Source organism: Prosopis cineraria, unplaced genomic scaffold (assembly GCF_029017545.1).
Source record: "Prosopis cineraria cultivar Desert tree isolate PC_DT_omini unplaced genomic scaffold, ASM2901754v1 PC8, whole genome shotgun sequence".
In the NCBI taxonomy this organism is placed as follows: Eukaryota; Viridiplantae; Streptophyta; class Magnoliopsida; order Fabales; family Fabaceae; genus Prosopis; species Prosopis cineraria.
The window spans coordinates 12,414,488-12,437,769 of record NW_026555339.1 but is presented as its reverse complement, the minus strand read 5'-3'; the positions used below and the strand labels follow the sequence as shown (position 1 = coordinate 12,437,769).

At 24.6% G+C, this 23,282-nt stretch overlaps 1 protein-coding gene across 20 annotated transcripts; it reads left to right on the top strand.

The window, feature by feature from the left end:
- Window positions 1–1,001: 1,001 nt before the first annotated feature.
- On the top strand, window positions 1,002–23,074 carry LOC129317949 (uncharacterized). Of its 20 annotated transcripts, none has more exons than XR_008595113.1 (5): window positions 1,002–1,330; window positions 1,424–1,532; window positions 12,805–12,842; window positions 17,457–17,522; window positions 22,724–23,074. XR_008595113.1 is itself a non-coding variant. In XM_054962399.1 (5 exons), the coding sequence occupies exons 1-4, from the start codon at window positions 1,195–1,197 to the stop codon at window positions 17,495–17,497; spliced, it is 294 nt and encodes a 97-aa protein (XP_054818374.1). In that variant the 5' UTR covers window positions 1,002–1,194; the 3' UTR covers window positions 17,498–17,522; window positions 22,724–23,074. The 20 variants fall into 20 exon arrangements, 14 of the variants coding, with proteins under 14 accessions (XP_054818374.1, XP_054818370.1, XP_054818372.1 ...); XR_008595108.1 differs by lacking the exon at window positions 22,724–23,074 and adding an exon at window positions 17,641–17,771 and having other exon boundaries at window positions 12,810–12,842; window positions 17,380–17,522; XM_054962399.1 differs by having other exon boundaries at window positions 12,810–12,842; window positions 17,482–17,522.
- Window positions 23,075–23,282: the final 208 nt, after the last annotated feature.

Here is a 23,282-nt window from a genome sequence, read left to right as displayed (position 1 = left end):
AGATGATTGCTTTATTGGGGGGTGAGACTCAATTAAAAATGTCTTATATTTATGAACGGAAGGAGTACTTGATAGACAAGTAGTTGCATATTAAGTATATAATATTTAATCTGCAATCCCCAAATAAAAAAAATTACATATTAGATTTGTCATATTTAATTTTTGACCCATTAGGACTAAATTCAAATGTATTTGAGGATTGTCTCCACTGGTCTAGAGTCTAAGGTCCATCACTAGTTAAAATCATTGACTTGGTTTTTTATTTATTTTGCCCCCTTCTTTATCTCCACTGCTTCTTTTTAATAAAGAATGGAACAACTAACAAGATGTTGAAACCAGAATGGTTAGAGTTTCTACTTTTTACGGTGGATTCGAAAAGTCTGCATGACTAGAACACTTTTTCTTAAAAAAATAAAAATACAGGTTTTTCATAATGATTTATTTTTATCATGAGTTTTTCATAATGATTTATCTTGTCGTTAATGACATTTTAGTATTTGTGACACTATTTCTTAGAAAAAGACAGGGAAATTTCATTAAAACCTCCAGCAGGGACCTAATTTTTAAAAAAGTGTTAAATAAATATAAAATTATTTTACAGAATTGTAAAGTCTAATTTATTGAATCGACGTTAAAAAATGATCGTTACTTTGTTTCTCATTAAATTCAGTCATCACTCTTCTTCCCGTTGTCATTACTAGGTCATGATTTTTATAGTAATAATTGAATAAAAAATATCACATCATTTTGTTGTGGGATAGTTGAAATTAAATCCCACAATTAACTCAATCCTCCATCATCTAGGCTATGGGGATGATTAAAAAACGAAATCCCCAGGAATTATTTAAAAAAAATGTAATCCCAAAATTGATAATTAAGTCCATAGTTTTCAAAAGAATTAATTAATAATTTATCAATTTATTAATTTTTTTAATTTCAGTCACCTAGCGTATGAGATACGCATCTCCATTTTCACCGCCGACTCTTGAGACTCGCTTTTCTCCCCTCTATTCTCTTGATTTTCTTCACTCCGAAGGCTTCACTTTCTTCTCTTCACTGGTTCCGTTTCTCTTGCCCTTCCCGCTTGTCTTTCTTTCTTCGCTTAGGAGGTGAAGATAGCATCGAATCGATCAGTCGAAAAGCACAAGGAAGAGTCTCAGAAGGCATCGAAGAAGGGTTTTTTGAAATCAGAACATGATTTCAGACCTTATAACTTTGTTCTTTTTCTGGATAAAGCGATATTTAGTTGTTTTTCATAGTCGCAGACGAAGCACTGTATCTCTCTTTCTGTTGACGCTTCAACACCTCCAAGTGCTACAAGGGCTCGAAGGTATACTGTTGGTTATTGTTATTGGTTTTTTCTCATGTCATTTTCCTCAATCTAGAAATTTAAGTTTCCTTTCTGGTTTGATTACGGAATTAGGTCATGAATTGGTGAAATCAACAAACTGTCATCGAAAGGTGGCGATGGCGAGAGGCAGATCGAGGCGAAACGTTGCGTCGCTTGTCAAGATGCCACTGCTCGAATCAGGGTAATTTTCGTTTATCGCTCACAACACCCATAGTTGATATTATTTCTCAAATTTTCTGCTGATCTCTGTTTTAGAATTAGACTCTGTTTTAGAATTAGACGTGTTAATTAAATGGAATTGAGGAAATTGTGGTAGCAAATATAAGATATACACTAAGGACTTTGGAGGTGTTAGATAGATGTTGGTTTAACTCCAATAGTACTAGTGGATGCGTAACGTCATACCATATAATCCTTCAAAAGGATGGCTCCTCTGTGATGAAGAAAGTAGTTTCATCACATATTTGATATTGTCAATTTAATTGTTAAGTGAATGTATCATATATTTATCTTAGATTAACCGTATGAGAGTGAATGTAGATATAACTTCACTTACTCATTTTTCTAGTCAATATCAATATTAGATTATAACTAATAGCGGTTAGGCACGCCTTGCGTTAATTCCAACAGTTTCTTGTGTTCGAAAGCTCGTGTTCTAACATTTTATGATATGTTGTTTCAAAACAATGGCTACTTTGTTGATTGCTGAGTGGGTTTATCATATTTTTAGTGGCTGTTAACTATCCATCTTGTGTGTTACGGAATCAATATTCATATCTTATGGTAGTGTCATGTCATGTTGTATTGTTCGCTTTCGTCAATCTAACAGTAATGTTAATCATAAAGAATATTCATTAAAAGTGTATCATATTTTCAAACATTTACGGTATTTTTTTTAAATATATTTTTGATGTGGGATTTGAGGAAACAATCATGCGCACATTAATTAGTGTGTGTAACTCGTTGCATTCTTTCTCATTTTTTCCTTGTGCTTTTTGTTCTTTTTTTTGTTTTGTTTTACATTTTAAAGCTTTTTTACATTAAGTACATTTTTTTAATCTTTACTCTTCCTATTATTTATATATGTTTTATGTTTAAACTTTATTTTTTATTTATCATAAATATATCTTCAAAAAGTGATTATTGCTTCGTATTTTTTTAATATCTCAATTTTTAAATAAAAGTAATCTTTTATTGTCTTTTAAAAAAATGTATTTTTGATGTACACGCCAACACATACACATCATATATAATTCATTGCATTTTTTCTCATTGTTTCTCGTTCTTTTCGTTCATTTTTTACATTTTAAAGCTTTTTTTAAATATAAGCACATTTTTTAACCTTTACACTTCTTATTATTTATCTATATTTTTTTAAATTTGATTTTTTTAATTCATCTTAAATACGTTCTCAAAAAGTGCTTAATGTATTATATTTTTCTTGATATATTTCTCAATTTTTAAATTAAAGTCATCTTTTATATTCTTTAAGAACATAAATTTTTGATGTGAAACTTGATGAAATTATCATGCACTCACACCATGTATAACTCATTACATTTTTTTTTCTCTTTTTTTCATCCAGCCTTTTGTTGATTTTTTTACTTCAATTATAAATATTTTTTTATACTTGATTTTTAATTTAGCTTAAATATGTCTTCAAAAAAACGTTTATTGCTTTACATTTTTATTGATGCCTTCTGAAATTTTGAATAAAATACATCATATATGAAGAATTTGAAGTATTTTTTTAAACTCATTGCATTCTTTCTGTTTTGTTTAGCTTAAATATGTCTTCAAAAATGCTTATTGCTTTATATTTTTTTTATATCCATCTCAAATTGTAAATAAAATTTATCGCTTATGAAGAATGTTAGTCTTATATATTCTTAAAAAAATGTATCATATTATCAAGCATTTGAAGTATTTTCTTTAAACTCTTGCATTATTTCTCTGTTTTTTTTTTTAAATTTTGTTACATTTTAGAGGTTTTTTAATCTTTACACTTCCTATTAGTTATCCATTTTTTTAAACTTGATTTTTCTAGCTTAAATATGTCTTTAAAAGGTGCTTAATGCTTTAAGTTTTTTTTAATATCTTTCTCAAATTTTAAATTAAAGCCATCTTTTACATTCTTTAAAATTTTTTCATCCTTTTTGTTGATTTTTACTTCATTTTAAAGATTTTTTTTTTAAAATACAAGCACATCTTTTAATCTTTGCATTTCCTATTATAGTAATAATATATATTATATTGTTGATACTTGATTTTTGTTTAGCTTAAATATGTCGTAAAAAAATGTTTATTGCTTTACGCTTTTATTGATATTTTTCTCAAATTTTAAATTAAAGTCATCTTTTACATTCCTTAAATTTTTTTGTTTATTTTTACTTCATTTTAAAGTTACTTTTTAAAATTATAAGCACATTTTCTAATATTTGCACTTCTTGTTATCTTTGTATAATTTTTTTTTGTTTAAACTTGATTTTTTATTTAGCTTAAATATCTCTTCAACAAATGTTTATTGCTTCACATTTTTGTTGATATCTTTTTCAAATTTTAAATAAAATTCATCATTTATGAAGAATGTTAATCTTATATATTCTTACAATATGTATCATATTTCGAAGTATTTTCTTTAAATTCATTGCATTCTTTCTCTATTTTTTTCATTATTTTATTTTATTTTTTATATTAAATTTTTTAATAAATCCATATTTTTAATCTTTTCACTTCCTATTATTTATTTATATTTTTTTGTTTAAACTTGATTTTTTATTTATCTTAAATAATTCTTCAAAACTTTTTCAATGCTTTAAATTTTTCTTGACATCTTTCTCAATTTTGAAATTAAAGTCATCTTTTACATTCATTAAATTTTTTTATCCACTTTTTTTGTTGATTTTTTACATCATTTTAAAGTTATTTTTTTAAAATATAAGCAGATCTTATAATCGTTGCACTTACTTTTATCTTTGTATATTTTTTAAAACTTTATTTTTTATTTCGTTTAAACATGTCTTCAATAATTGTTTATTGCTTTGCATTTTTATTAATATCTTTCCCAAATTTTAAATAAAATTCATCATTTATTAAGAATGTTTAATGTTTAACTTATATATTGTTATAAAATGTATCATATTATCAAGAATTAGAGTATTTTCTTTGAACTCATTGCATTCTTTCTCCTTTTTATGGTTCTTTTTGTTGATTTTTTATTTTACATTTTAAAGTAATTTTTTAAATATAAACTTATTTTTTAATCTTTATACTTCCTGTTATTTATTTGTTTTTTCTCTTTAAACTTGATTTTTTATGCTTAAATATGTCTTCAAATAGTGCTTAGTGCTTAATGCTTTAAATTTTTCTGGATTTCTTTCTAAATTTTTAAATTGAAGTCGTGCTTTACTTTAAATTTTTTCATCCAGTTTTTTTTTGTTTACTTTTACTTCATTTTAAAGATATTTTTTAGATTCATCATTTATGATGAATGTAAATCTTAGGTATTCTTACAAAATTTATCATATTATATCAAGCGTTTGAAGTTTTTTCTTTAAACTCACTGCATTATTTCTCTTTTATCGTTGTTTTTTTTATTTTTTTTAGTTTTGAAGGTTTTTTAATCTTTCCACTTTCTAATATTTATCTATATTTTTTAAAATTTGATTTTTTTTTTTCAACAGGTGCTCAATGCTTTAAATTTTTTTAAAATATTTCTCGATTTTTAAGTTATAGTAATCTTTTACATAAACTCTTTAATTTGTTTTCATCCTTTCTTTGTTTATTTTTACTTGACTTTAAAGACTTCAAAAATTTAAGCACATCTTCTAATCTTTGCACTTCCTAATATCTTTGTATATTTCTTTTTTGTTGATACTTGATTTTTTATTTAGCTTAAATATGTCTTCAAAAAAATTTTTTTATTGCTTTATATTTTGATTGATATATTTCTCAAATTTTAAATGAAATTCATCATTTATGATGAATGTAAATTTTATATATTCTTACAAAATGCATCATATTTTCAAATAATAGAAGTATTTTCTATAAACTCATTACATTTTTCTCCTGTTTAATCGTTCATTTTGTTAATTATTTTTTATACATTCTCATTTTTTTAATACTTGCATATTTTTAATCTTTTCACTTTCTATTATTTATCTATATTTTTTGTTTAAATTTATTTTTTATTTTGTTTAAATAGTCCTCAAAAGTGCTTAATGCTTTACTTTTTTTTTATATATATTTTTTTCAATTTTTAAATGAATGTCATCCTTTACATTCTTTAAATTTTTTCATCCCTTTTTGTGTTGTTTTTTTACTTTTTTTTAAGTTATTTTTTTAAGAATATAAGCACATTTTGCAGTCTTTGCATTTACTTTTATCTTTGTATATTTTTTTGGTTAAACTTTATTTTTTATTTAGCTTAAATATGTTTTCAACAATTGGTTATTGTTTTGCATTTTTTCACACTTTAAAGCAATTTTTTTAATATAAGCATTTTTTAATCTTTATACTTCCTATTATTTATCTATATGTTTTGTTTAAACTTGATTTTTAAATTAAAGTCATCTTTTGCATTCTTGAATTTTTTAATCCTTTTTTTCTTTATTTTTACTTTATTTTAGATTTATTTTTTTTAAAAAATAAGCACATCTAATCTTTGCACTTCCTATCATCTGTGTGTGTGTATGTGTAGATGCTTGATTTTTTATTTAGCTTAAACATGTCTTACAAAATGTATCATTGCATTCTTTCTCTATTTTAATCGTTCATTTTTAATTATTTTTTATATTTTAAATATTTTCTTTATACATGGGTATTTTTTTAATCTTTACACTTCCAATTATTGATCTATGTTTTTGGTTTAAAGTGAATTTTTTATTTTGTTTAAATATGTCATCAAAAGTGCTTAATTATTTACCTTTTCTTGATATATTTCTCAATTTTTAAACTAATGTCATTTTTTACAATCTTTTAATTTTTTTTCGTCCCTCTTATTTTGTTGATTTTTACGTGTTGAAGTTAATTTTTCAAAATATAAGCATAATTAATGTCATATTTTACAATCTTTTAATTTTTTTTCGTCCCTTTTTTTTTGTTGATTTTTACGTGTTAAAGTTAATTTTTAAAAAAATAAGCACATCTTCTGATCTTTGAATTTTTTGCTTTTATCTTTGTATATTTTTTGTTTAAAATTTGTTTTTTATTTAGCTTAAATATGTCTTCAAAATTTTCTTATTGCTTTACATTTTTATTGATATCTTTCTCAAATTTGAAATAAAATTCATCATTCGTGAAGAATGTTAAACTGATATAGTCTTTTAAAATCTATCATAGTATCAAGAATTCGAAGTATTTCCTTGAACTCATTGCATTCTTTCTCGGTATGGTTCTTTTTGTGATTTTTTTTTACTTTTCAAATCTGTGTTTTTTTAATATAAGCGTATTTTTCAGTTTTTACACTTCCTATTATTCATCTATATATTTTGTTTGAACTTGGTTTTTTTTGGCCTAAATTTGTTTCCAAAAGTGCTTTGTGTTTTAAATTTTTCTTGATTTCTTTCCAAATTTTTAAATTGAGGTTCTTTTCATCCTGCATTTTTGTCGATTTTGACTTCATTTTAAAGATATTTTTTAAAAATATAAGCATGTGTTCTGATATTTTCTTTAAAATCATTGCATTCTTTCCATTTTTTTAATGTTTCTTTTTTTAATGATAACCATATTTTTTAATATTTAAACTTTCTATTATTTATCTATATTTTTTTTGTTTGAACTTGATTGTTTTAGCTTAAATGTGTCTTCAGAAAGTGCTCAATGCTTTAAATTTTTCTTGATATCTTTTCTCAATTTTTAAATTAAAGTCATCTTTTACTTTCATTATATTTTTTTCATCCAGTATTTTTTTGCTTCATTTTAATGTTATTTTTTTAAAAAATGTAAGCACATCTTTTAATCTTTGCACTTCCTTTTATCTTTGTTTACTTTTTATTTAAACTTGATTTTTTATTGCGCTTAAACTTGTCTTCAAGAAATGCTTATTGCTTTACATTTTTATTGGTATCTTTATCGAGTTTTAAATAAAATTCATCATTTGTGAAGAATGTTAAACTGATATAGTCTTTTCAAATCTATCATATTATCAAGAATTCGAAGTATTTTTTTTTAACTCATTGCATTCTTTCTCGTTTTTTGTGGTTCTTTTTGTTGACCTTTTTTTTTTTTACATTTCAAATCTATTATTTTAATATAAGCGTATTTTTTAGTTTTACACTTCCTATTATTTATCTATATATCTTGTTTGAACTTGATTTTTTTGCCAAAATTTGTCTTCAAAAAGTGCTTAGGGCTTTAAATTTTTCTTGATTTCTTTTCAAATTTTTAAATTGAAGTCATGTTTGACTTTCTTTAAATTTTTTTCATCCTGTATTTTTGTCGATTTTCACTTTATTTTAAAGATATTTTTTTTAAATATAAGCATGTGTTCTAATTTTTTTAGTTCTTCTTATCTTTATAAAATTTCTTTTTTGTTTAAACTTATTTTTTTAGCTTAAATATGTCTTAAAAAATGTTTATTATTAGTTTATCTTTTAACTGATATCTATGTCAAGTTTTGAAATGTATCATATTATAAAGCATTAGAAATATTTTCTTTAAATCATTGCATTCTCTGCATTTTTTTTAATGTTGTTTTGTTGATTTTTTTTATTATAACCATATTTTTTAATCCTTACCCTTACTATTATTTATCTATATTTTTTGTTTGAACTTGATCGTTTTAGCTTAAATTTGTCTTCAAAAAGTGCTCAATGCTTTAAATTTTTCTCGATAAGTTTCTCAATTTTTAAATTAAAGTCATCTTTTGCGTTCGTTATATTTTTTCATCCAGTTTTTTTTTTTCATTTTTTCCTTCATTTTAAAGTTATGTTTTAAAAATGTAAGCACATCTTTTAATCTTTGCACTTCCTTTTTGCTTTGTTTACTTTTTATTTAAACTTTGTTTTTAATTGCGCTTAAACTTGTCTTCAAGAAATGCTTATTGCTTTACATTTTTTTTTTTGATATCTTTCTCAAGTTTTAAATAAAATTCATGATTCGTGAAGAATGTTAAACTGATGTAGTCTTTTAAGATGTATCATACTATCAAGAATTCGAAGTATTTTCCATGAACTCATTGCATTCTTTCTCGTTTTTTATGGTTCTTTTTGTTGATTTTTTTTTGACATTTCAAATCTCTTTTTTTTTTTTTCAACATGAGCGTATTTTTTAGTTTTTACACTTCCTATTATTTATCTATATATTTTTTTTGAACTTGATTTTTGTGTCTAAATTTGTCTTCAAAAAGTGCCTAGTGCTTTAAATTTTTCTTGATTTCTTTCCAAATTTTTAAATTGAAGTTTTTTTTCATCCTGTTTTGTTTTGTCGATTTTCACGTCATTTTAAAAATATATTTTAAAATATAAGCATGTGTTCTAATCTTTTTAGTTCTTGTTATCTTTATATAATTTTTTTGTTTAAACTTATTTTTTTAGGTTAAATATGTCTTAAAATGCTTATTATTAGTTTATGTTTTTATTGATATCTATGTCAAGTTTTGAAATGTATCATTTTATCAAGCATTAGAATTATTTTCTTTAAAATCATTTCATTCTTTCCATTTTTTTTAAATGTTGTTTTTTGTTGATTTTTTTATTATAACCATATTTTTTAATCTTTACCCCTACTATTATTTATCTATATTTTTTGTTCAAACTTGATTGTTTTAGCTTAAATTTGTCTTCAAAAGTGCTCAATGCTTTAAATTTTTCTTGATGTCTTTCTCAATTTTTAAAATTAAAGTCAGCTTTTGCGTTCGTTATATTTTTTCATCCAGTTTTTTTTGTTCATTTTTTCCTTCATTTTAAAGTTATTTTTTAAAAATGTAAGCACATCTTTTAATCTTTGCACTTCCTTTTTGCTTTGTTTACTTTCTATTTAAACTTGGCTTTTTATTGCGCTTAAAAATGCTTATTGCTTTACATTTTTATTGGTATCTTTCTCAAGTTTTAAATAAAATTCATCATTTGTGAAGAATGTTAAACTGATATAGTTTTTTAAAATAACATATTATCAAGAATTGGAAGTATTTTTTTTTAAACTCATTGTATTCTTTCTCGTTTTTTGTGGTTCTTTTTGTTGACTTTTTTTTTTTACATTTCAAATCTATTATTTTAATATAAGCGTATTTTTTAGTTTTTACCCTTCCTATTATTTATCTATATATCTTGTTTGAACTTGATTTTTTTGCCAAAATTTGTCTTCAAAAAGTGCTTAGTGCTTTAAATTTTTGTTGATTTCTTTCCAAATTTTTAAATTGAAGTTTTTTCATCCTGTTTTTTTTGTCGATTTTCACTTTATTTTAAAATTTTTTTTTAAATATAAGCATGTGTTCTAATCTTTTTTAGTTCTTGTTATCTTTATAAAATTTCTTTTTTGTTTAAACTTATTTTTTTAGCTTAAATATGTCTTAAAAAAATGTTTATTATTAGTTTATCTTTTAACTGATATCTATGTCAAGTTTTGAAATGTATCATATTATAAAGCATTAGAAATATTTTCTTTAAAATCATTGCATTCTCTGCATTTTTTTAATGTTGTTTTTGTTGATTTTTTTTATTATAACCATATTTTTAATCTTACCCCTACTATTATTTATCTATATTTTTTGTTGGAACTTGATCGTTTTAGCTTAAATTTGTCTTCAAAAAGTGATCAATGTTTTAAATTTTTCTTGATATCTTTCTCAATTTTAAATTAAAATATCTTTTCGTTAGTTATATTTTTTTCATCCAGATTTTTTGTTATTTTTTTCCTTCATTTTAAAGTTAATTTTTAGAAATGTAAGCAGCATATCTTTTAATCTTTGCACTTCCTTTTCTTTGTTTGATTTTTGTTTAAACTTGATTTTTGTTTAACTTAAATTTGTCTTAAAGAAATGCCTATTGCTATACATTTTTTTTTTATATCTTCTCAAATATTAAATAAAATTCATTATTTGTGCGTATAAATTGTATCCATTATGAAAAATTCGAATTATTTTCCTTAAACTCATTGCATTCTTTCTCATTTTTAGGGTTATTTTTTGTTGATTATTTTTCCATTTCAAATATATTATTTTAATATAAGTGTATTTTTTAATCTTTACACTTCGTATTATGTATCTATGTATTTTTCTTAAATGTGTCTTTGGAAAGTGCTTAATACTTTAAATTTTGCTTGATTTCTTTCAAAAAGTGCTCATCTTTCAGTCTATAAATTTTTTTCATCCAGTTTTTTTTTGTTGATTTTTTACTTCATTTTAAAGTTATTTTTTTGAAAATGTAAGCATATCTTTAATCTTTGCACTTCCTTTCTTTATTTAATTTTTTTTAAACTTGATTTTTATTTAGCTTAAATTTGTCTTCAAGAATGCCCATTGCTATACATTTTTATTGATATCTTTCTCAAATTTTAATAAAATTCATCATTTGTGTAGTTTAAATTGTATCTTAATTCGAATTATTTTCCTTAAACTCATTGCATTCTTTCTCATTTTTATGGATGTATTTGTTGATTTTTTTTTACATTTTAATTATATTTTTTAATATAAGTGTATTTTTAATCTTTACACTTCGTATTATGTATCTATTTTTTTTTGCTTAAATGTGTCTTTAGAAAGTGCTTAATACTTTAAACTTTGCTTGATTTCTTTCAAAAGTGCTTCATCTTTCACAGTCTTTAAATATTTTTCATCCAGTTTTTTTGTTGATTTTTACTTGCTTTTAAAGATATTTTGATTAATCTTTAAAGATATTTTAAAGATATTTTTTAGAAACAAGCAGATATTTTAATCTTTTTGTATAAATTTTTTTTGGTTTATACTTGACTTTTATTTAGCTTAAATATGTCTTCAAAATTGCTTATTGCTTTACATTTTTAATGATATCTATCTCAAATTTAAATAAAATTTATCATTTATGGAGACAAGGAAAAGAATATATCATATTATCAAGCATTAGAAATATTTTCTTTATACTCATTGCATTCTTTCTCTGTTTTTTTTTTTGATTTTTTTATTATAACCATATTTTTTAATCTTTACACTTAGTATTATTTATCTGTATTTTTTTGTTCGAACTTGTTTGTTTTAGCTTAATTTGCCTCCAAAAGTGCTCAATGCTTTAAATTTTTCTTGATATCTTTCTCAATTTTTAAATTAAAGTTATCTCTTGCGTTTGTTATATTTTTTCATCCAGTTTTTTTCTTGATTTTTATTTCATTTTAAAGTTATTTTGTTAAGAATATGAGCACATCTTCTAAACTTTGAGATTCTTGTTATCCTATATTCTTAAAAAAAGACATACTTCATCTAGTCCTATTTGTAAAAAAACTTATAGAAGTAATTTTTAATTTAAAATGTAAGACATCTTATAATATTTAAACAACTTTTTGCAATTTTACTTTTCTTGTTTAGCATGGAGTTATTTAATTTTTTATGCGCATACGCCATATGTAACTCATTGCATTCTTTCTCTTTTCTTCGTCCTGCTTTTTATTGATTTTTTCTTTCATTTAGCGTTTTTTTAAATATAATCACATCTTTAAATCTTTGCACGTCCTATTACTTATCTATATTTTTTAAACATGATTTTGTGTTTAACTTAAATATATCTTCAAGAAGGTTTGCGTAGATTTTTAAAATAGTAGTGAGGTATCTATGTTAAGGAATAGATGGTGATTTATTTTACTCTAATTTATAAGTACACTAAAATAGTTTTTTTTTATTTTCATATTTGTATTTATTTTTTCTTTTAAATACTAAAACATCCCCGAATCTAGTTCTGAACTCTAAATTTGTTAAAATCTGAACTGCTAAGCATGATGACATGTTAAAATCCAAATTATAACTCAAAGTTGGATGCTTTTTTGTTTTTGTTTGTTTTTTTTTTTGGCGAAAAGAGTATGGGGTATTTTTATATTTATTGCAGTCCCCTGGTCATGTAGAATAATTTCATATTCTTATAGTTCTTTTTTTGAATTAAGTCCATTTTGTGGGTCTTTGATGAAATTTTCCCTAAAGATAAAAACTTTTCTTTTTCTTTACCCAAAGAATAAAGAAGACCTGGACGCTTGATTTCTTACACTATATTATACCAACTCTAGCCTGTCCTCTTACCTTTACCATAATCTCATCGAATTCTGTGAATTTTGCTTCAAAGCTTCCGACTGGGATCAAATCACACAATTTCTTTCTTCAAGTCCTTTCTTCTTTCACATTTCTTTCGATCATCGGTTTATTTTGTTGCTTTGAATAAGTTTGATCTTTCACGGAAGCTATAATGAATCTGATGGTGGTTTTCATGTTGGCAGACATGGTTCTGCCTCATTGTTCTTGTCTGGTTTTCTAGCTTATTTTTCATTCCTCTTGCTAGCGAAGAAGTTTGATCTTTGAAGATGCCGTCCATATCAGGTTGGCCTACATTATCTTTATCTCTTAACTTTTATACTTCTATTTGCTTGTTATTTTTTCAGTTTCTTTGTTGTTTATTTACATGTCTATTCTGAATCTTGTTCATGTATTTTAGTTGTTAGATCTTATGTGTAACCAGTGACGAATCCTCTTGCCGCCCCACACTTTGATGCTCCTTTGAGGGAAAAAAAAAATCTTGTAAAAAAAATAATAATTGAGATCTAATTATCATTAATTTGATGTAGAGGGACTTCAATCCTCGCTTTACTTTTTTCCCTAGCACCCTGATGCAACAATTAGTCTAAGAGGTCAGGGTCTTGATTCCCTTGCCATTATTCAATTTTAAAAAGATTTATGAAGTTTGTAAAGTCTTACTGCATGATTGGGAAGACATTATAATCTTGATTTGTTTTAAAAAAAAATTCCCAAACAAAAGAAAAAACCAGTTAATTCCCCAAAAGTGCTTATGCTTTACTTTTTTTTTTTTATATCTTTTCCAATTTTAAATGAATGTCATCTTCTACATTCTTTAAATTGTTTTCACCCCTTTTTTGTTGATTTTTACTTTTTTTTAAAGTTATTTTTTTAAGAATATAAACACATCTTGTAATCTTTGCATTTACTTATCTTTGCATATGTTTTTGGTTAAACTTTATTTTTTATTTAGCTTAAATATGTCTTCAACAATTGGTTATTGCTTTGCATTTTTATTGACATCTTTCTCAAAATTTAAAGAAAATTCATCATTTATAAAGAATGTTAAACTCATATATTCTTATAAAATGTATCATATTATTAAGAATTTGAAGTATTTTCTTTAAACTCATTGCATTCTTTTTTGTTTTTGATGGTTCACTTTGTTGATTTTTTTTCACATTTTAACACAATTTTTTTTATTATAAGCATATGTTTTAATCTTTACACTTCCTATTATTTATCTATATATTTTGTTTAAACTTGATTTAAAAATTTTTCTTGATTTCTTTCTAGATTTTTAAATTAAAGTCATCTTTTGCATTCTTTAATTTTTTTCATCCTTTTTTTATTTTTACTTCATTTTAAAGTTTTTTTTAATAAGCACATCTTCTAATCTTTGCACTTCCTATGATATTTGTGTGTGTGTGTGTGTGTGTGTGTGTGTGTGTGTGTGTGTGTGTGTGTTGTTGATACTTGATTTTTTGTTTAGCTTAAACATGTCTTAAAAAATGTTTATTGCCTTAGATTTTAATTGATATCTTTTCTCAAATCTTAAATAAAATGATGAATGTAAATCTTATATATTCTTACAAAATATATCATATTTTCAAGCAATAGAAGTATTTTCTTTAACTCTTTGCATTCCTTCTCTATTTTAATCGTTCATTTTTAATTATTTTTTATATTTTAAAACTTTACTAATATATGGGTTTTTTTAATCTTTACACTTCCAATTATTTATCTATATTTTGGGTTTAAAGTGGATTTTTTATTTTGTTTAAATATGTCCTCAAAAAGTGCTTAATGCTTTACATTTTTTTCTTGATATATTTCTCAATTTTTAAATTAATGTCATATTTTTACAATTTTTTTTATTTTTTCATCCCTCTTTTTTATTGTTTTTTTTCGTTTTAAAGTTATTTTTTAAAAATATAAGCACATCTTCTAATCTTTGCATTTACTTTTATCTTTGTATTTTTTTTTGTTTAAAGTTTATTTTTTTAGCTTAAATATGTCTTCAAAATTTGCTTATTGCTTTACATTTTTATTAATATCCTTCTCAAATCTTAAATAAAATTCTTCATTTATGAAGAATGTTAAATTCATATATTCTTATAAATTGTATCATACTATCAAGAATTTGAAGTATTTTCTTTAAACTCACTGCATTCTTTTTCATTTTTAATTGTTCCTTTTTGTTGATCTTTTTATATTTTAAAGCTTTTTTTTTAATATAAGCGTATTTTTTAGTTTTTACACTTCCTATTACTTATTTATATATTTTGTTTAAACTTTTTTTTTGGCTTAAATATGTAGTGCTTTAAATTTTCTTGATTTCTCTCTAAATTTGTAAGTTGAAATCATGTTTTACTTTCTTTAATTTGTTTTCATCCTGTGTTTTTCGTCGATTTTTACTTCATTTTAAAGATATTTTTTTTAAAAATATAAGCATGTGTTTAGTTCTTGGTATCTTTATATAATTTTTTTGTTTAAACTTATTTTTTATTTTTCTTAAATATGTCTTAAAAAATGCTTATTATTAGTTTATGTTTTTATTGATATCTATGTCAAGTTTTGAAATGTATCATTTTATCAAGAATTAGAAATGTTTTCTTTAAAATCATTTCATTATTTCCATTTTTTAATGTTGTTTTTGTTGATTTTTTTTATTATAACCATATTTTTTAATCTTTACACTTGACTATCATTTATCTATATTTTTTTTTTGTTTGAACTTGATTGTTTTAGCTTAAATTTTTCTCCAAAAAGTGTTGAATGCTTTAAATTTTTCTTGATATCTTTCTCAATTTTTAAATTAAAGTCATCTTTTACATTCGTTATATTTTTTTCATCTGTTCTTTTTTGTTCATTTTTTCCTTCGTTTTAAAGTTATTTTTTAAAAATGCAAGCACATCTTTTGATCTTTGCACTTCCTTTTATCTTTGTTTATTTTTTGCTTATACTTGATTTTTTATTTAGCTTAAATTTGTCTTCAAGAAATGCTTATTGCTTTACATTTTTATTGATATCTTTCTCAAATCTTAAATAAAATTCATCATTTGTAAAGAATGTTAAACTGATATACTCTTTTAAAATGTATCATATTATCAATAATTCAAAGTATTTTCCTTAAATTCAATGCATTCTTTCTCGTTTTTTATGTTCTTTTTGTTGATGTATTTTTTTTTTACATTTCGATCTTTTTTTTTTAAGTAAGTGTATTTTTAGTTTTTACACTTCCTATCATTTATCTATATATTTTGTTTAAACTTGATTTTTGTTGCTTAAATGTGGCTTTAGACAGTTTTTAATACTTTAAATTTTTCTTGATTTCTTTGAAAAAGTGCTTCATCTTTCACATTCTTTAAATTTTTTCATCCAGTTTTTTTGTTGATTTTTACTTCATTTTAAAGATATTTTTTAAAAATATAAGCACATATTTTAATCTTTGCAATTCTTGTTATCTTTGTATAATTTTTTTGTTTAAACTTGAGTTTTTGTTCCGCTTAAATATGCCTTCAAAAAATGCTTATTGCTTTGTGTTTTTTTTTTATATCTTTCTCAATTTTAAAAAAAAAATGCATCATTTATGAAGAATGTTAATCATATATTCATAAAGTAAGTATCATGTTATCAAGTATTTAAATTATTTTCCTTAAAAATATATATTTTTATGTGAGACTTGAGGAAAGAAGCATGTGCATACAGCATATTTAAATTATTTTCCTTACAAATATATATTTTTTATGTGAGACTTGAAGAAACAAGCATGCACACAGAGCATATATAACTCACTACATTCTTTCTCTTTTTTTCCTTTTTCTTTTACTTGATTTGTTGCCTATAACTCACTATATATTTTCAATCTTCACACTTTCTATTATTTATCTCTACCTCTTTCCTATACTTATTTTTTTTTTATCTATCTTAAATATGTCTTCAAAAAGGGCTCAATGCTTTATATTTATCTTGATATCATTGTCAATTTTTAAATAAAAGTCACCTCATTTTCTTTAAATTTGAAATTTGGAACATGAATAGAAGTTTAAAAGAATATATCCTTAAAATGTTTTGAGGGTACCTTGAATAATTTTTAAATGACAATTATATTTAAAGAAGGGTATTATAGTCTAACATATGTGACCTAACTGGCCACTAATAATTGATTTAATGAAGATGAAAACTTAAAAAAGTAAAATGGATTTTGTGCCATTAATTTAAGAAAGGTTTGCATAGATTTTAAAATAGTAGTGAGGTATCTATGTTAAGGAAGAGATGGTGATTTATTTTGCCCTAATTTATAAGTACACTAAAATAGTTTTTTTAAGTTTCATATTCATATTTATTTTTTCTTTTAAATACTAAAACATTCCCGAATCTAGTTCTGAACTATAACTTCGTTAAAATCTGAACTGCTAAGCATGATGGCATGTTAAAATACAACTTATACCTTAAAGTTGGATTTTTTTTTTTTAAAAAAAAAGAGTATGGGGTATTTTTAAATTTATTGCCGTCCCCTGGTCATGTAGAGTAATTTCATATAGTTCCTTTTTTTGGAATTAAGTCCATTTTGTGGGCCTTTGATGAAATTTTCCCTAAAAATAACACCCTTTTCTTTTTCTTCACCCAAAGCATAAAGAAGACCTGGACGCTTGATTTCCCACACTATTATAGCAACTCTAGACTGTCCTCTTACCTTTACCATAATCTCATCGAATAATGCGAATTTTGCTTCAAAGCTTCCGCCTGAGATCAAATCACACAATTTCTTTCTTTAAATCTCTTATTTCTTCTTTCACATTTCTTTCGATCATTGGTTTATTTTGTTGCTTTGAATAAGTTTGATCTTTCATGGAAGCTATAGCTAAGCTGCTGGTGGTGACCATGTCTGCCTCATTGTTCTTGCTGGTTTTCTAGCTTATTTTTTCATTCCTCTCGCTAGCGGAGAAGTAGTTTGATCTTTGAAGACGCCGTCCATATCAGGTTGGCATACATTATCTTCGTCTCTTACATTTTATACTTCTATTTGCTTGTTATTTTTTTTAGTTTCTTTGTTGTTTATTTACATTTGTCTATTCTGAATCTTGTTCATGTATTTTAGTTATTAGATCTTATGTGTAACCAGTGACGAATCCTCTTGCCGCCCCACCCTTTGATACTCCTTTGAGGGGAAAAAAAAAATTCTTTCTTGTAAAAGAAAAATTATTAGAGATCTAATAATCATTAATTTGATCTAGAGGGACTTCAATCCTCGCTTTACTTTTTCCCCTAGCACCCTGACGCAACAATTAGTCTAGCGGTCAGGGTCTTGATTCCGTTGCCACCATTCAATTTTATTATAAACTCAATCATGGTATCAAATCAGGAGCTAGTTTTGGTGCTAAGCACCCTGAAGTGCTCATCAAGGTGCTTTATATGTTTAGATTTAAATTATTTTTTTAAGAAAATATTATAAAACTTTTAATAAATATACCTTGTGGATAATATAAATTTAATAAAATTAAAAAAATTTAGAATTTTTATAAATTGATTATGCATATGTACTTTGAACTGTTTAATTTAAAAAAAAACATTATAAAGTTTGTAAAGTCTTACTGTTTGAGAAGACATTATAATCTCGAATATAGGGCCTAAATAATCGATTTTTTTAAAAAATCCTGAACAGAAAAAAAGAATTTAATTTATTATTGAGCTGAAATTACGTTTTGAAATATGCTTTAAGAGGTTTCTTATAAATTCAATTTTACTGTTAAATATATTTTACTATTAAATAACAAAATTAATAATATTAAATATATCTTTATCAATAATTTAATTTTAAAAAGTAATGCTCTTTATGGTGATGTTGTACAGTTAAAATCAATTTTAGTATCCAAATAAACTGTGTTGATAATATAACCAATTATGATTAAAATTAATCTTATTAATCAATTATTTTTATAATTAATTATACCCAACTGAAATTCAAATGGACTTTTAAATATTTTGTAGAAATTTTGGCAGAATTTCTTTGATAATTTGGCCTTCTCTAAATTTCTATGATATCAAAACTTGTCAGCCAATCCAACGAAGGAGCTTAGCTCAATACTTGTGGATTTCATAATAATAAAATAAGACTATAACTAAATTATGGTATATATGGAATACTAAACTAAATTATAATTACATAATAGAATATACATTTACATAAAAAAAATTAACCAAAACATGCTTCTACTGTCTCAAAAAGCAATAGTGTCTCTCAAAGATTAGTAGGAGGTGTAAGGTCAGCTATAATATTTGAAATCAAAAACACTTTTTTTGTGAGTGGCATACAAATTAGAATTATGGATAAAAACATGTGAAGGTGATAGGTAATAAATTTAGTTTAAAACCAATAGATGGAATAATATTCGTGTGTTGGCTCTTGCATGGGGTTAGCACATCTTAAATATCTTGCCACCTGGGTGTATCATGTTGCATTTAGAGTTAATAGAATTGTTGTTAGTAATTAGTGTTTTGAACTTAATACTCCTTAATCAAAATCAAGCATGCATGTAGTTAAAAAACAATTTTAAAAGAATCTCATTTTTTTAAGTTTATTGTTCAACTGTCATCCTCCATTTTCCATACTCATTTTCATCTCTTCCAAGTACGAATTGTAATAAAAATTTGCATCTCAAACATAAAATCTTTGGTAAAATCGAGACATTGTAAATAATAAGATAACCATTATAAACAAAAGAATTGACAAGAATTTTATGCAACTCATAAAGAGATAATATTAAAAATTAAAATTAAAAAATTTATGAATACTATGAGAAATTATTTGGGACATTATTCACACACCTAATTAATTTCAAATGATTCTACTAATACCCTAAACTTTCTAACAAATAATTGTTCTTTTCTTAATGAAAATAAGTAAGTATTTTAATAAGATTTTATTTACTCAATAAGCATTTATTGCAACCTACAATTTCACTTAACAATAAATTTCCAAGCACTTGGTAAGCGCATTCAAATTCAATCCCAAACATTACAATTAAACACATATATATACATCGCTATACTTCAACTTAGAAATTAACAATCTAATCCAACCACAATGCTTATTTTGGCACTTTATCAATTACTTTGTAGGTACCTAGATTGATCCATCCATAGGTAAACATTTTCTTAACCTTCTATCAACAATTCTTTTTATAACATTTTCTTAACCTTCTATCAACATTTCTTTTTAAACACTCCTGAGCTTTGTCCAGAACACAGTACAAAATAAAATAACATTCAATCATTACACAAAACACCACCTCAGTTCAAATTTAACAACTATATACTTCAAAGTACCAATACAAGCTATTAGAGTTTTCTCAAATCTTTCTTTTACCAATTTCACAAGATACAACAATAGCCATCATTCCATTCCTTCTTCAACTACCAGACTGCTACTGATTTTTTTGCGGAAAAAAAAAAAATCACAGCAGCACTGATCAAAAAAAGATAAATCGAGCTTACCTCACACACACAACGGCTAGAACTGAGGAGGAAGAGAAGTTGAAATTCACGCACTGACTGCTCCATACACACTGACAATGAAGCAAAGAAAAACCAGAAAAGAAACAGCGGTGACGGACAAGGAAGAATCCAGTGATGGCAACACTCCCCAGCGCGGAACGCGAAGGCGAGGAGAGGCACAGCTGACGGTGAGGTCAAAGGAAACGCAACGGGAAGAGAAGAGCTATGAAGATGAACGCGATCTCTCTCGTCCCCCCCCCCCCTCCTGATGTTCGAATCGAATGGCAAGGAAGAGAGGAAAAAAAATCTAAACATTAGAAAATTGAAAAAGTTACAAGAAAGTCCACAACATTTTTCTCTTGTAACATAAAAAGATATGAGTGCTGTGGTAGTTTTTTCATAATTTAAAACAAAGTAAAATTAACCTAATGTTTAGAAGAATTTGAACTCTAGAATTTTAGATGAGTTATTAGTATAAGTTTCACAAAGCCATCACTCTCCATTTGCTATAAAACTAATTTAAAAAATATTAATTGGGAGACTTTTTTTAATTTAAAATTTAGGATCATTATATATGTAATGTCTAGATTGGTGGTAAGAAGGATTTATTAAAATTTTTATATATTAAAAAATTTATAATATTTATCATAATTAAAATAAAAAATAAAACTTCTAAGGTTTAGATCCAATCAGGTGCTGGTCAGGCAAATGAAATTTTGCTTATAACAAAAATGGGCATATTTAAGAATTGTTGCTAAATAGTTACAATAATAATAACAATAAGCCTTTATGTCATTAGGTGAGGTCGGTTATATAAATTGTATGATATTATTGTGCGTTGTCATTTATCAAATTTTTAAAAAGATTAACTAAGATTTTGGTCAACAACTTTTAAAAGTGTTCTCTTTAACATTTCTCTATCTCTTTTAATAAGGTTTAAAATTATTTATTTCACCGTTTTCATTTGTACCTCCTAATGTCTTCTTTATTTTATTTCTCACAATAGATGTTACACTCACTTTTTTTTATATATGCTCATTTTTTTATTTTATTTTATTTTTTATTATTTTATTTCATTCTCGTCTAATATTTCCTCTTGTCCTTCCCCAAGATTTGAGCCTTGAACGTCCTGAGAGGAAGGGGTGTCTCTGACCACGCCTTCTAGCATGACTTTTAGATATTGTAATGCAAATATATATATATATATATATAGATAATTGTTAAATTAGTTCTTGAATTTATTCAAATAATAAATTAGAAATTATGAAAATAAATAGATAAAAGCATATAAAATTATCAAAAAACTAAAAATAAATTTTTATTTGTAGAAAAACAACAAGAAATAGGTCTTAAATGTTGCAAACAAGAAGATTTCTAGGCACCTTTATATTTTTATTTCTTATTCAAAAATTTTATTTTAACATTTGAAAATTGTCGCTATTTTATCTTAGGATAAATATTTGTTGCTTAAAATAAAGGGTCACTAGCAACATCTAAAAACTATTGCTTATGGCCACATTAGGCAATATGTTCAAAAATTGTTGGAAAGAAAATTATTGCCTGGAACAAAATATGTTGTGCTGGGTATTTTGCTTATGAAAAAAATGGTTTAGAGGGAATAGTACCTCACTTATTAATATAGAGTGGTCATCGCTCTTTGAAAGAAAGTTTTGGGGAAAAAAAAAGGATATTTAATACTAAAAACCTTAGTAGTTGCCAGTTGATCTAATTGGTAAATTAATACATGATCATTTTATGGTGTTGAGTACCAAGCCATTCAAATTAAAACTAGATGATCTAGATGTAAATTTAATTTAATTTTTATATTTCTAATAAATTAATTTTAAATCTTGATAGTTAAAGTCAATTTTAGATCCTATCTCATCGTTGTGATGAGTATCATGATGCTCCTAAATGTGATGGCCAGTGCTGAAAACTATCCCAAGTTATTAAAAAAAATAAGAAGTAATTATTACAAGAAAATCCACATAATAATTTTCTCCCTTAAGATCAATAAGTGAAAATTTATAAAAACATCTTGAACTTTTATATATTATCATTTCCCCTTAATATTTTTTTTTAAACAAAAAAATTATGTAATCACACGTAGATATCTGTGAAGATTTTAATTAGATGACATATAATGATAAATAAAATAAAATTATACTCTGTTGAAGTGTATTATGATTTAAATATTATTATCTTTCTCCATTCTCACCACTATATTAATCTACAGTAATAGTGGTCACAAAAATTAGCTTCAGAGTGGGAGTGATTTGGGCGTGAGTCAAAGGAACTAGAGGATTAGCACAGAAAACACACAATTACTCACTGTGTGGATTGAATATAAAGCTGTACAAGATCAACTATTATTACAAATATTTGTACACGTTTTTTAAGTTTATGAATAACAAAAAAATTGTATATAACATAGAAAGATCCATTTATTAATTACATAATGTCCATATATCTTACATGATTCGTATGATTAAGTTGAATATTTGTAAATGTTTTTTAAGTTTGTGAATAATAAAAAGTCCGTATATAATATAAAAATGTTTGTATTTTAGCTCCCAACAAAAATTGCAATTTTATGTGTTTTGAGTGCCTTTAGTGTGATTTTTCCATTGATGTATTTTAGTTTCTAAGTTTAACTGCAGTGATTAACTTTACCTTCGTTTGAATAGGTTAATTCAGTATGTGATGGTAGATGGCAACAACTTCAACCGAACTTGAAGCTATGGTAGATGACAATAAGGAACCTACAGATGGATTTCCAACAGCTGACTCATGAAGTTCACTGTTTTCTTCTCTCCCATCCATCTTCATTATCATCGTCGCGATAATCTTCTTCTAATTGCAATTTCAAAATCAAAAAGTCAACTTAGAAAAGAGGTCACATGACATCAGTTATAGCAATGAGTCAATGTATTGCTTCATAAGTTACGTAAAATGGTTTCCCCCTACATCTTTTAGCTTTGGACAGTCATGTACGTGACACAGCTCACACTGCAATTTAATCCCTCGGTGGATAATGATCAGACTTGGAAGCTTCACTAAATGTAGAATGTTGAGCTTGAGAAGCATCTCTTTCGCATCACCTCGAGCAATTTTATTTGAATGATATTTTTTCAAAATTTAACCTTCATTAAAAAAAAGGTATAAGATAAAATGTTAATTTATTTTAGGCTAAAGTATATATTTAGTCTTTTAATTTTACACGATATTTCATTTTAATCCCTTAAC

What these genes read in the sequence shown, in the direction of transcription:
- LOC129317949 (XM_054962391.1), top strand. Translation starts at nt 1,195, where the DNA reads ATGATTTCAGACCTTATAACTTTGTTCTTTTTCTGGATAAAGCGATAT. An exon ending in AGTGCTACAAGGGCTCGAAG is followed by an intron (nt 1,331 to 1,423) that starts GTATACTGTTGG and finishes TTACGGAATTAG; the next exon opens with GTCATGAATTGGTGAAATCA. An exon ending in ATGCCACTGCTCGAATCAGG is followed by an intron (nt 1,533 to 12,742) that starts GTAATTTTCGTT and finishes TCATGTTGGCAG; the next exon opens with ACATGGTTCTGCCTCATTGT.